Genomic DNA, 12,445 nt, shown 5'->3' with positions numbered 1-12,445 from the left:
AACCTCCTCCGGCACCGGGACCCCCATACCCCGGGAGCCGCGTTTCCCCTCCAGGATCCGGGCGTCACCCCCTCTCGGGGACAGATCTCTCCTGCGGGACCCGAGCATCCCCTCCCAGACCCGAGGCAGCCCTGGCGTTCTCATCCCCACTCCCGATCCGGACCTCCCTGCAGTCTGCCGGAGCTCCCCCAAACCTGGTCTCGCCCCTCATTCCCCAGGGCTCTGACCCAGCACCCTGGGAACCCACGAGACCTCCCCAATCCCACCTTGGCTGTGCTCAGTCTCTGCCTATCCCTAGCAGCCCCTGCCCCAGTGCTGGGTCCCCGATGGTCTCTCTGGCCCCAGGCCAGCTGAGGACCCTTTCCATGGTGGGATGAGGGGCAAACTGAGTCAGGTGATGGCCCAGTCAGCTCCTTGTGACGCCCCTGTGATCCCCCCTGTGATGCCCAAACCCTCTCCTGGCTCAGGGTGTTCTGGGGGAAAGGGGCCTCAGGACAGGCTCTGACACAGCCCCTGGGTCGCCCAGGCCAGTGAGTGTCCCAGCTTCCATGAGTGTGGGATCAACTCTTGGCCCACTTGGGTGGAAAATCCAAAGCTCCCAGGTCCCTTTTTCCCTCTCCAGTCACCTTGGGATCTATCTGGGACAAGGTGGGATGCAGGGGAGAGTGGGCCAGGGGTTAGGGGGCTGCAGTGCCCCTGCTTCCTGTCCCAACTGCCCCTCCCACCACTCGGCCAGTATGGCTGGAGCAGTGGGGGGGACGCACCACAGCATTTGTGGCAAGGAGGGATGAAATCATATCAAAATGCTTCCCATGCGGAAACTGCTTGTCTTGGGATGGCATTTTTAGGCAGACATGAACATTTTTCAGTCCCACCATCCCCTCACTCCGTGGAGGTGCTGAGCTCCAGGAGCAGTGCTCAGGCCAGGTTAGTGGCAGAGTCCCCCAGGGCAGGCAGTGCCCAAACTGGGGAGGGAGCTGCAGCCAAACCTCGAGAAGAGCCAGGAATGAGGGGCTGTGCCCAGGGGCTGTGTGCCAGCACAGCCCTGTCAGTGGTGAATGCACCTGAGGTATTTCTGTACCCTCTGCTCTCCATCGCTGGGGCTGCAGAGCCGCTGCTGCTCGGCAGGTTAACTGAGACTCCGCAGCACCGAGGGAGCCTTCCTCGCACATTCTTGAGGGGAGAACCCTCATCCTCCCCTCCAGGAGGAGGACATGGTTCACAGAGGCCTGACTTAACTCCTTGTCACCCTGGCCTCTCGCAGCCCTCCTCCCAAAGCCACGTCTCTCTTACGCAGCTCCTGGAGAGGGAATTTCTTGGCCAGGACCAGTCTCAGATATCTTCTTCTGCCCATCTCAAATTTAGGGAAAACCTGCCTGTCTGGATCATTTTTGGGTGGTGCTGTCATCATTTCTATCTGGCAAGGATGCCCATAAGCCCCTTTCAGGATGCATCCTGCTCCCCTGAGAGGAGGTATGTCAGTAGGAACAAGGACCCTAGGGGGTCCCAGCTCCCAGTATCATCCTCTACTTATGATAGCAGGGTTGTAGCTCCAAGCAGGAGCGAGACCGACGTGGGCATGGACCTGGTGGAGTTACAAGGCAGCGTGCAGCAGCACCAGCAGTGTGCTCAAAGCTCCCTTTGTGTCCCGATGGTCTCCAGCTAATTCTCCCCATCACAGCTACATGCCTGGCAATGTGGTGAGCAAACGTCTCTCGCATTGTTCCTTGAAATGATCATTATAGACTGACGGAAGGAGAGAAGCTGGCAGGCTAAGATGCGTTCACAAAAATATCCCCTGCAAGGTCAGTTTAAATAAGTCTCCATCATCATCGAGAGCGCTGCGTGGGAGAGCTCATGTCAGCTCCACACCACGGCTGCTGCGGAGGTGGGCTTTGCTGCTCCTCTCCTGCCACATCCTCTTGGCCTCTGGCAAGGCTCCGCAACCTCATGTTCCTGGGCACCTCTTCGCTTACACCAGGCCAGCCCACATCTCCAGGGGGCTTGTGCGACCCCCAAGCCCCTCAAGCCCTGAGTCCGTGCCAGGCAGGGTGTGGGTGTTTGCTCAGCAACTCAAGCCAGGGCTGGTGATTGGATCCAGGAGGGACCCTCTCAGCTTCCCCCCCCCAGCACTGGCACGGAGCCCAGCTGCCATGCACAAGGCCATTGCCCAGTGTGCCCAGTCCCTACCACAGCCCTGGAGCCAGGAGGCATCATCCCCAAACACCAGAGGACATAGGGGACAGGGGCTTTGCTGGCAGCTAACCTGCCTCCTCTGTCCCGCAGGCTGGTCTCAGGGCAGGAGCAGATCAAAGCTGCTCCCCGAAGCTCACCCCAGCCCATGTCACCCTCTGATTTCCTGGACAAGCTCATGGGACGAACGTCAGGGTACGACGCCCGAATTCGACCCAACTTCAAAGGTAAGGGGAGGATGTGAGGCAGTGACCAAACCCAGCAGTGACCAAACCCAGCAGTGACCCACGCTTATGGCTACCCAAAACCAAGGAACAGGCAGGAGTGGGTTTGGGGGCTGGACCCTGACCCAAGTCCCTCCATCCCAGTGCCCTCCCCAGAATCCCAGCTGCTCCTGCAATAGCAGCCGCACTGTGGGACTCTCCTTGGCACACCCTGGGGTGACCCCAGGGCAAGAAGCAGTGTCCCCACGTTTGCCTGTACAGTGGCACATGGTCTCCCCTGCCAGTGGTGAGAGGAGGCTTTGCACTGTTTTCCAGGTCCGCCTGTCAACGTGACATGCAACATCTTCATCAACAGCTTTGGCTCTGTCACTGAGACCACCATGGTGAGTGATCCCAGCACCCTGGGGCTGGCAGTGGCTCTGCCGGGGAGCTTGCGGGTCCCCATGTCCAAGCCCGTGGCTGTGCTTACAGAGGTCCTGTGAGCCCTTCTCCACAGCCCTGGCACCGTGGTGGGGATGTGCAGAGTCTTAGCAAATGGCTGTGGCTTTTTTGGGGTTGGTTAACCAGGGCTGGGCTGTGCGGGCCATATTCTCCATACCTGAGCTGGGAGAAACACCCCAGAGGGTAGGACCAAGGCAGCCGGTGGTAGCGCCCTGCTGTTCGCAGGCTAGGCAGGTGCTGTACACCACCAGTGAGCTGTGTCCCTATCATCCCCAGCCTCCTCGGGTGCATGAGGAGCTCCTCTGAGGGAGCCCCAGGGCTAAAAAAAAAAATCCCTATTTGTGCTGCTGCAAAGCCTTAATACCATCAACCATCACATAAAAGCCGCACAGGGCCACAGAGCCCTGTGAGGAACGCTGCAGGCAGCAGCTACAGCTCCTCCTCCTCCTTCTTCTCCTCTCGGCTGCCATGGCTTTGGCTTTTTAATTTATTTCTCCTGGTTGCTGCCAGTGTGGGAAGGCTCCTGAGCTGCCCTTGCCCTGTGTCAGGCAAGCAGCACCTGCAGGGCTAAGCCTCAATCAAGAGATACCTTTCCACCTCCTCCTCCATCCTTTCATCCTCCTCCTCCTCCTCCTCCTCCTCCTCCCGGGGCACCGTGGGGTGCTCCTGGCTGATGCGGTGCCCTCTGTCCCAGGACTACCGGGTGAACGTCTTCCTGCGGCAGCAGTGGAACGACCCCCGCCTGGCATACCGCGAGTACCCTGATGACTCCCTCGACCTCGACCCCTCCATGCTCGACTCCATCTGGAAGCCAGATTTGTTCTTCGCCAATGAGAAAGGGGCCAATTTCCACGAGGTCACCACCGACAACAAGCTGCTGCGCATCTTCAAGAATGGCAATGTTCTCTACAGCATTAGGTAGGACCTATCTCTGGTGCAGTGTCCAAGCGGGGAGGTGAAGCTCTTCACCTTTTTCTCCTGTAACTGCCCCAGCTCCAAGCAAACCCCTCCTTTCCTCTGCCTCCTCCAGGCTGACGCTGATCCTGTCCTGCCCCATGGACCTTAAGAACTTCCCCATGGACATCCAGACGTGCACCATGCAGCTGGAGAGCTGTGAGTACCTAGAGAGGGTTCAAGCTTTGCTTTGTCCCCTTATCCCATCCCATCCATCCCATCCCATCCCATCCCATCAAATCTCGGCATCTCCCTGTTTCTGAAGGAGGTGAGCAGGAAGAAGCAGTTGTTTGGGGTGGGGATGAGTGTCCCCCCTGACTCACGGTGCTCCCTGTCCCCTCCAGTTGGCTACACCATGAATGACCTCATCTTCGAGTGGCTGGAGGAGCAGGAAGCTGTGCAGGTGGCAGAGGGTTTAACACTCCCACAGTTCATCCTCAGGGATGAGAAGGACCTGGGCTATTGCACCAAGTACTACAACACAGGTGAGCACCCCAGGGATCCCCTGTCACCCAGAAACCATGGCCTGGGGGTCCATCTTGCCCATCAGAGCCATCTTTCCCCACAGGCAAGTTCACCTGCATCGAAGTGAAGTTCCACCTAGAGAGGCAGATGGGTTACTACCTGATTCAGATGTACATCCCCAGTCTGCTCATCGTCATCCTCTCCTGGGTCTCCTTCTGGATCAACATGGATGCTGCGCCGGCCCGGGTAGGCTTGGGCATCACCACCGTGCTCACCATGACCACGCAGAGCGCCGGCTCCCGTGCCTCCCTGCCCAAGGTCAGCTCTGGCAGTGGGGGGAGACAAGCAAAGTGGGGAGGCAGCAGATCCCTGAGCCCTCTCTCGCCCTCGCAGGTCTCCTATGTGAAGGCTATCGACATCTGGATGGCTGTGTGCCTGCTCTTCGTCTTTGCCGCCTTGTTGGAGTATGCAGCCGTCAACTTCGTCTCCCGCCAGCACAAGGAGTTTATGCGCCTGCGCCGGCGCCAGCGGCGGCAGAGGATGGTGAGTTCCCCCCACCACCGCTGTCACAACTTCTGCCTGTCCTCAGCCACCGAGGGGACAGCCCAGGGCTGCGGGGCCAGTTTCTCAGCAGCCACCAGGGCAGGGCTCCTGGAGAGCCAGGGTCTCATGCTCACAGGAGAGCTCTCCCCTCTATCAGCCCATCAGCACAGGCATCAGGCCTGCGGGATGCTCAGGGAAGGCAGGGAGCTGCCTCCCTCTCATTTTCTTGCTGTAAGCACAGCATGAGGCACCAAATATCGATGGAAAACATAAGCACACGTTCACACCACAGGCTCACAGCCTGTGCAGCCAAATCCCTTCAGCACACGCTGAAGTTGGATCCTGGTGCCTGGGCACTGCTTTTTCCCACCATGTGGAGTCCCCATACCACTGCCATCCCCATCCCAGGACCCAGAGCTGCTGTGCACAGAGCTGGGGCAGAGCCATGGGTCACCACTGTCCTGTTTCTGTTTGGTGCGTGCTGTCGGATGCCAAAAGAGCCCGAGCAGTGGGACAGCCAGCCTGGAGTCCCTGCAGCAGCTGAGCGGCTGGCACGGTAGCGAGCACACCTACATGATGCTCTCGCAGCTCTCTAGCTCTTGGGTAAAGCATGACCCTCTGACAGGGCCCCACACAGTGCAGCCTTACCTTGCTCTCCCAAAAACAAGCCCTGCAGAAGCCAGCCCTGGGGGCCAGGAAGGGCTCATGGATGAAGTAGGGCAGTGACTTTCATAGAGCATGTGCCCATTGGATGGAGCTGCCACTCACTGAGCTGAAAAGAGATTTGAGAGAGGGATAGGAATAGAGGAGATTTCCCTGGCGACACCCCCACTCCATGCCTCAGTTTCCCCTGCTGTAAAGCAGGACCAGCGTGGTCCCCTTTGCCGAGGGATAAGTGATGTTGGGGCAGCCCGATGGCTGCTCCTGGGCTGCTGCCCAGCTCCCCAGGCCATGCCCACACCTCTGGCAGAGTGAGGGCTCTGCGTGCCCAGGTTTGAGGCACTCATGGCTGCAGTTCCCAGGGCATACAGATGCTTTGCAGCTGGAGGTGTAGGGAGGAGCTGTGGGGCCGGGCAGGCTCCCAGGCTGGCAGGGAGATGCTGGGGGACGACCGCAGCTCCAGCGAGGAGATCAGATCTGGTACGTCCCTGTCTCCCCACCCAGCTGGGCTGCCCCGAGCCTTCTCTCCACCATGATCAGCCCTTGGATGCTGGGAGAGGCACTGGGTGCAGCCAGGAGCACCTTGGGTTGCTGCTCGGTCAAAGATCAGAGCAGAGCCCAGCTGCCTGCAGCCCGATGGCAAATTTTCCCCCATGGATCCCACAAAGTCGGGCCCAGAGAGTTCTCTGCACCCAACATCAGCCCCCAGTAAGCACCCAGCAGCTGCCCCAGCCCCACTGAGAGGATCAGCACTCCCAGTGTGCCATCTCCTCCCCCAGAATACCCTGGCTGGGGGAGGGAATAGCTGCTGTCCCCAGCACACGCCCCATTACATCCCCGGGGCACTGCCACAAGTGCTGAGCGTAGAGCAGGGGAATAAAACCCCGCTGCAAATGAGAACTAATCTCAGCAATTCGAGTCACTGTTGCTCTTCCCACTGTGAAATCTCGCTTAGCCGGCGGATTGCTGAGTTAAATAAAGCTGCCACCGTGCAAGCTCTCCGCATGAGAGCCCCCTTGCCGGCTGAGCGCCTGTGCAGGCTGACCTCAGCGAGGAGGATGCTCTCCGCAGTTTGGAGGGCAGTGCCGGTCGGAGAGGGCGTTTAGGATCCAGTATATGGGCACAGCAGGAGGAAAGGGGCTGGCCTGCAGTACGCCCTGAAAGAAGAGGTCCGCCGCAGCCAGTGGGGCAGAGAGGGGACGAGCCACAGAGACCAAACAGGTAGCACAGGGGCTCCTCAGAAGCCAAACGCGCAGCCCAGGCTTGCATGTGGCAGACCCTTGCCAAATCTTTGCACACCCAACTCCCCCCTCCCCCCCCAAGGATAAAAGAGCAGGACAAGGCTGTTGATGATGTGGTGCTGTTGGTGGGGAGGAGCGCAGGCATCGCTGGTCGGCACCGAAGGAGTCGGGAAGTGAGCAGGGCTGTGCTAAAAACGATGGCTGTGGGCTGTGACCCAAGGTTGAGGGCAGACACCGGGCTCTCACAGCACTTTTGCAGGCTTGATCATGGGCATGCAGCCCCTTGGGCACGCTGCCCTCCCTGCAGCCCATCACCAGCATGGGGGGAGATGGGGTGAGCAAGGGCAGAGAGACCAGCAAAGAGTCCAGCTCTCAGCATTCCTCCTCTGCTACACCAGGCAGCCCCCACCAAGCAGCCATGGGGAGAAACGGGGATCTGGGCCCTTGGAGGGACTGGGAGGCCCTGCAAGCCCTGGTAGTAGTCAGGCTCCTGCTTTCCTGCCTGGCTTTGCCCCTGCAAACTGCCTGCCCCCTCCTATTCACTGGCAGCAAACACGGCTGCTGCAGCAGTGCCTGCACCCTGAGCTGCCTGCACCCCAAGCTCCCTACACCCCAAGGCACGCTGAACCCCTGTGCTTTGCACCCCCATTCATCTGCACCCCCTGAGACCCCATGTCCCCATCTCCCTCCCCCTTCAGTTCATCCCCGGCTGCTGGAGAGCCAGACTCCCTGAGAGCCTGAGATGGAGCTGGGAGGAGGCCAGGATGGGGATCAGTGTCAGGGGGATCAGCTCTTGGATGCACCCTGAAAAACACATGCGGGATGACAAGGCAGGGGGTCAGTGCTCGCCCCCACACACACTGCTGCCTGCCCTGTGTGCAGCCCTGATGGCCCCGTGCTTTTGCCTGCGCACTTCGGGCTTTCCAAAAAAAGTGCCTAGCCTTGCGCTGGGCACTGACACGACAGTATCACCCGGCAGGGGGCTGTACAGGACATGCAGCCACAAGCATCTGCTTGCCCTGCAGCATCGGCACCCACGGGGTGCCCCGGCTGACGGCCTTTGCCTTCACCAGGAGGAAGAGCTCGTCCGTGAGAGCCGCTTCTACCTGCGAGGCTACGGACTGGGCCACTGCCTGCAGCCAAAGGACGGCGCTGGGGAGGGCCCTGGCATCTACAGCTCCCCCCGTGCCAGCATGCTGCTGCGGGAAGGGGAGAGCCTCCGCAGGCACTACATCGACCGAGCCAAGCGCATCGACACCATCTCCCGAGCCGTCTTCCCCTTCACCTTCCTGGTCTTCAATATCTTCTACTGGGTCGTCTACAAAGTGCTGCGCTCGGAGGACATCCACGCAATGCCCTGAGGCCCCAAAAAGCGTGACTGCCTCTCGGTCTGACACCCACAGTGCACCTGGGCACCACGAGCTCGGCCAAAACCGCGTTTCCCCCTGTTTTGGAGCAGCAGCGCAGCTGGGCTGGGCCTTAGAGCCTGGACATGTGGCAGTCCCCATGTCCCTTTGGATGTCAGGGCACCAAGCAGGGGGATCAGCAACCCCAGGTCAGCTGGAGAGAGGGACCCATCTTGCACTGTGTCACCCCAGGGATGCTGTGCTGCTGGGACAGCCTCCAGGTACCCGGGAATGCTGCACTGCCATGGCACAGGGGAGCACCTGGTACTTTGGGATGATGCACAGCTGGTGGTCACCTTCCAGCCAAACACCCTCCACCACAATTTCCATGTCAGGCTGCTGCTTTTCTAAGCTGCATCACTGAGCCATGGACCACAAGAAGCCAGGTGAGAGGCTGCAGTCCTCTCTCCTCCCATGGCCTTGAGCTCAGTTGCAGGAAACAGCAGGCAGCAGCCCTGCCTGTGCCCAGACCGTGTGAGGTGCTGGCTATGGCCCCATAGCCCCCAGCCCCCAGCCCAGCTGCAGACAGGGCCCCTCCAGCCCCCAGCCAGCTCCAACGCGTAGGAAAGCAGCCAGTCAGGGACGCTTCCCTCCCTGCAGAGCCTGGAGCTGCCTATGATGCCCACGGCCACAGGCAGGGCTGTGGCAGGGACATTGGGCAAGAAGCTCCATTTCCTCCAAGGACACGCCAGCCCTGGGGCAGGCAGCAGGCGAGCTCAGTCCCACCAGTGGTGAAGGGGCGCAGACAGCCATTGCAGCCATTTGGAGCTGCCTCCGAAACCTCAACAGGACAAGCTCAGCAAGGCTTCCAGCCCTCCAGACCTGGCTATCCTCCGTGCTTTACAGGAAATAAAAGCAGTAGGTGATGTTTATGTAGGCCCTACAGAGAGAAATGTGTCAATGCTCTGCTTTTCCCCTGCTCACAGCTAGCCTGGGGGTGCTTGCAGCCTGGCAGGGTCCATTCCCCCATGGCAGGGCAGGATGGGAAAGGGATTCACCCCTTTTCTTGGAGGCCTTGGGGTCACCATCTCACGGTGAGGGCCACAGTGACGAAAGGGACCCTGCAGGGCAGGGGGACATGGGTGGGAGGCCAGCACTGCCTGCTGAAGCCAGACCTGGGCCAAAACCCCCATCATGGCCCCTTGCCCTGCTCCTCAGGCATCACCATCACCCTCTCCCTCTCCCAGCTCATGGGGAACAAAGCCCTGCATGCCCCCACACCCTACCCAGTCCCCCAACCTCAGCTGCATGCACCAATTTCACAGACGGGGCAAGTGGATGAGAACCAGCCCCAGGCCATGCCCAAGACCCACCAGGACAGGCCGAGTCAGCTCCATCTCACCTCCACTGCTGTATATAACTTCCCCATTGTGGGGGGTCCCCATGGGACCCCACTGTGTGTCCAGGCCAGGCTTCCCAGACTTGTTTCTGGGGAGGCCCTGTTTGAAGGCAGAGGAAGGGGTGCACCTCATCTTCTTGGCTCACCTGGTCCCCACGAGGCAGCACCGAATGGGGAGATGCCAGCACCCAGGCAGCACCAGCAGGCACTGGGTGGCCAAGCCACCCTGTGTCAGTGGTGGGTTTTTAAACAGCATCAATCTTCCTATGCAAATAAAACCTTTCTGGGATTTTCAGTGGTGTGCTGGGGGCTTGTCTCTGCAGAGGACCCTGTGGCCAACTCCAGCTCCTGATGAGGCCCCCATGTGTGGGATGTACAAGGGGATGAGGGCATGACAGCCCTGTGAGGACAGGAGCCCTGACCTGCCATTACACCCAGATATCATTACCTGCATGGGTGATTTTTCTGACATAACTGGTGGGGACTGTTGGGTTTTATCTCCTGTGTGGTAGATGCCAGCAGGGCTGGGCAAGCTCCCAGCCCCAAGGCCCAGCTCTAATCCTCCCCATCCCAGCTCTATGGGGTGCTCCCTGTGGTCACCCCAGCTCCTTTCCATCCACCCAGGTTTGGCCAGAGGACAAGACCCAAGGTGGGTCAGATGTGGGGCCGGGGCGGGGGAGCTCCAGCTCCATGGTGGGGCTCAGACACCCGAACATAGACAGGCATCCCAATGGGTGAGCCTCCCTGGATGGCCCCTTGGTGGTGGCTCGCTGGGTCACTGCCAGCCTTTCAGAGCTGCCAGCTGTCGCCGGGGGGCTTACGCCAGCCCTGCAGTGCCACCCGGGGCTGGCGCTTTTGTCCCCAGCTGGAGCAGGGGCAGGCAGAGCCCGCAGCTGAGGGCCGAGCGCCCAAGCAAACATCAATCTGCCTCTGTCCTCCTGGCCAAGTTTCACAGACCATCTCTGTTGGTACCTCGCAGCCCTGTCGCCTGCCCAGCCCCATTGGGGTCTTCTGCAGCGAGGAGGAGAGGAAGCAAAGTGCATCCACGACGGTTTGGTGCTGGGGTTGTTCTTTAGGTGGGACAAACCAAACCCCCTTGAGGTCTTGCTTCTGTCCCCACCCCAAACCTAGAGAGCACACGGCCAAGGGGAGAGGCAGGAGCTGTTTCACAGCAGCACAGTGTGCCCAGTTTCTTTACTCCCTGCTCTCCTTCGTCAAATGCCAGGACTGGGCACCCAGCGTCTGTTTGGAGATAAATGCTGCAGTCAGTCTTAATCCACCTGGCTCCAGGAACTGACGCATCCCAGAGAGATGAAAATGGTAAAAACCCAACACATCCTTTGTGAGCTGAAGCCCCTGGATCCCATGTGCTGGCATCAGCAAAGCAGGGGGCCTTGCTGCTGGCATGGCAATAGCAAAGGCATGAGGGGACTGCTGCCCCGTGGCCCCATAGACTCTTGAGGTTCAGGTGTCCCTGGGAGCAGTTTTGGGGTCAGAAGCAGCACTCAGCCTCTGTCCCTGGTCTTCCCAGTAGCCCAGTTTGGACTGGGAGCTGCTGGACACCCACACAGCTGCAGGGCTGTCAATGCCCTCCAGCGGATCCCTCACATCCTGGGGACAGTGGCAGCACCCAGGCTGGGGGTGCTGAGCCCCACACCCTCCCGCAGGTCACAGCATGGCCAGGGGCCAGCCCAGGTGGCTCTGTCCCCAGCAAGACCCACAGCCTTTGGATAGACTTGGTTTTCCATTTCCTCCCTGAAGATGTGCATTGGGGGAACACATCTCAGCCACCACAGGAAGCAGCAGTGGGCACGGGACCAAAAGCCACGTTAATTGCTGATTTAAATGGAAGTTAATGGAGTTACACCAAGTTAACAGAACTGTCTGACACTAAAATGAGCATCATTGGCACTGGCAGCCTGGATCTTGCTGGAGCTGAGCTCTGCTGCTGTGCACAGTGGCATCAGGGCACCAAACGTTCCTTTCCTCCCCTCTCCCTCACCAGCGTTTCTTGTCTGAACCCACAGCCTGGAGCTGCCTTGGCACAACACCGACTGCCAGAGGTTCACCAAACCACTCTGTTCGGATGGACTGATGGCCACAGAACAGCATAGCCCATGCCTGGGACACTGGGTTTGGAGGTACAGGAGAGTTTAATGCAGCAAGAACAGGCGACAGCCCTGTGGGGGCACTGAGCACTCAGCACCCTTCACACATTGCCTGGGCATGGACTTTCTTTGTAAAGAAAATACCAAGCTCCAATGTCAGCCCAAGAGCTCTGAGCAGGCCAGGGCTGCTCCTTACAGATGGGGAAACTGAGGCACCAGGTTTGGGCCATGCCAAACCCCACACCCCCACGGCCACAGCCACCCCTCCCGGCACTGCTTTGGGACCAGCAGGGCAAGACCTCTGGGAAGGGGCAGCAAGGGAGGACTGGGGTCCGGAGACAAGCAGGGTTCAGCCCTGCAGTGCTCCCAGGCCCTGAGAATCCAGGATAACTGCCCAGTGTCAGACTATGGTTTTGCACAAGAAAAAAACAACAAAGTGATGAGGTTTTCCAGCCCCAAAAGTGGCTTGTTTTGTCCGACTTTGAGAAGCCTCTGCGCTTCAGCCCCTCAAGGGGCAGGGGGAGGACCCCAGCACTGAAACAAGGAGCAATTATGAAAGCCCGGGCTCTGAAGAGCTTTTGTTCCCTGGATGCGCCAGAGCAGGGATCGGAGGACACCTAGCGAGATGCCTCGATGGCCCCGCACACCAGCGGCACCCAGAGCCCAACAACGCGGCAGCTCCGGTCTCGCAGCGGCCCCGTCCTGCTCCCCTCCTCCGGCCGTGGCGAGGCCCCGGGAGCTCCAGCGGGACCGCAGGGACCGGTTCAGCCCTGGGGTAGATGCACTGTGGGGAAGAATTGGCTCCTCGTTCCCCATTTCCCACTGCTGCCTTGGCTACGAGAGCCTCCACACCCCCCTGTCAGGGGACGGA

The 12,445-nt window shown here is 59.8% G+C and overlaps 1 protein-coding gene across 1 annotated transcript; it reads left to right on the top strand.

Moving 5' to 3' along the window:
* The first annotated feature begins 2,305 nt into the window (after window positions 1-2,305).
* LOC104546563 (glycine receptor subunit alpha-4) lies at window positions 2,306-8,082 on the top strand. The gene is made up of 8 exons (XM_010191982.1): window positions 2,306-2,420; window positions 2,733-2,800; window positions 3,553-3,776; window positions 3,889-3,971; window positions 4,157-4,297; window positions 4,381-4,595; window positions 4,671-4,820; window positions 7,795-8,082. The coding sequence occupies exons 1-8, from the start codon at window positions 2,342-2,344 to the stop codon at window positions 8,080-8,082; spliced, it is 1,248 nt and encodes a 415-aa protein (XP_010190284.1). The 5' UTR covers window positions 2,306-2,341.
* Window positions 8,083-12,445: the final 4,363 nt, after the last annotated feature.

The sequence above is a fragment of the Mesitornis unicolor genome, unplaced genomic scaffold, assembly GCF_000695765.1.
Source record: "Mesitornis unicolor isolate BGI_N332 unplaced genomic scaffold, ASM69576v1 scaffold27499, whole genome shotgun sequence".
Lineage (NCBI taxonomy): Eukaryota > Metazoa > Chordata > Aves > Mesitornithiformes > Mesitornithidae > Mesitornis > Mesitornis unicolor.
This window is presented reverse-complemented; position numbering and strand designations above follow the sequence as displayed.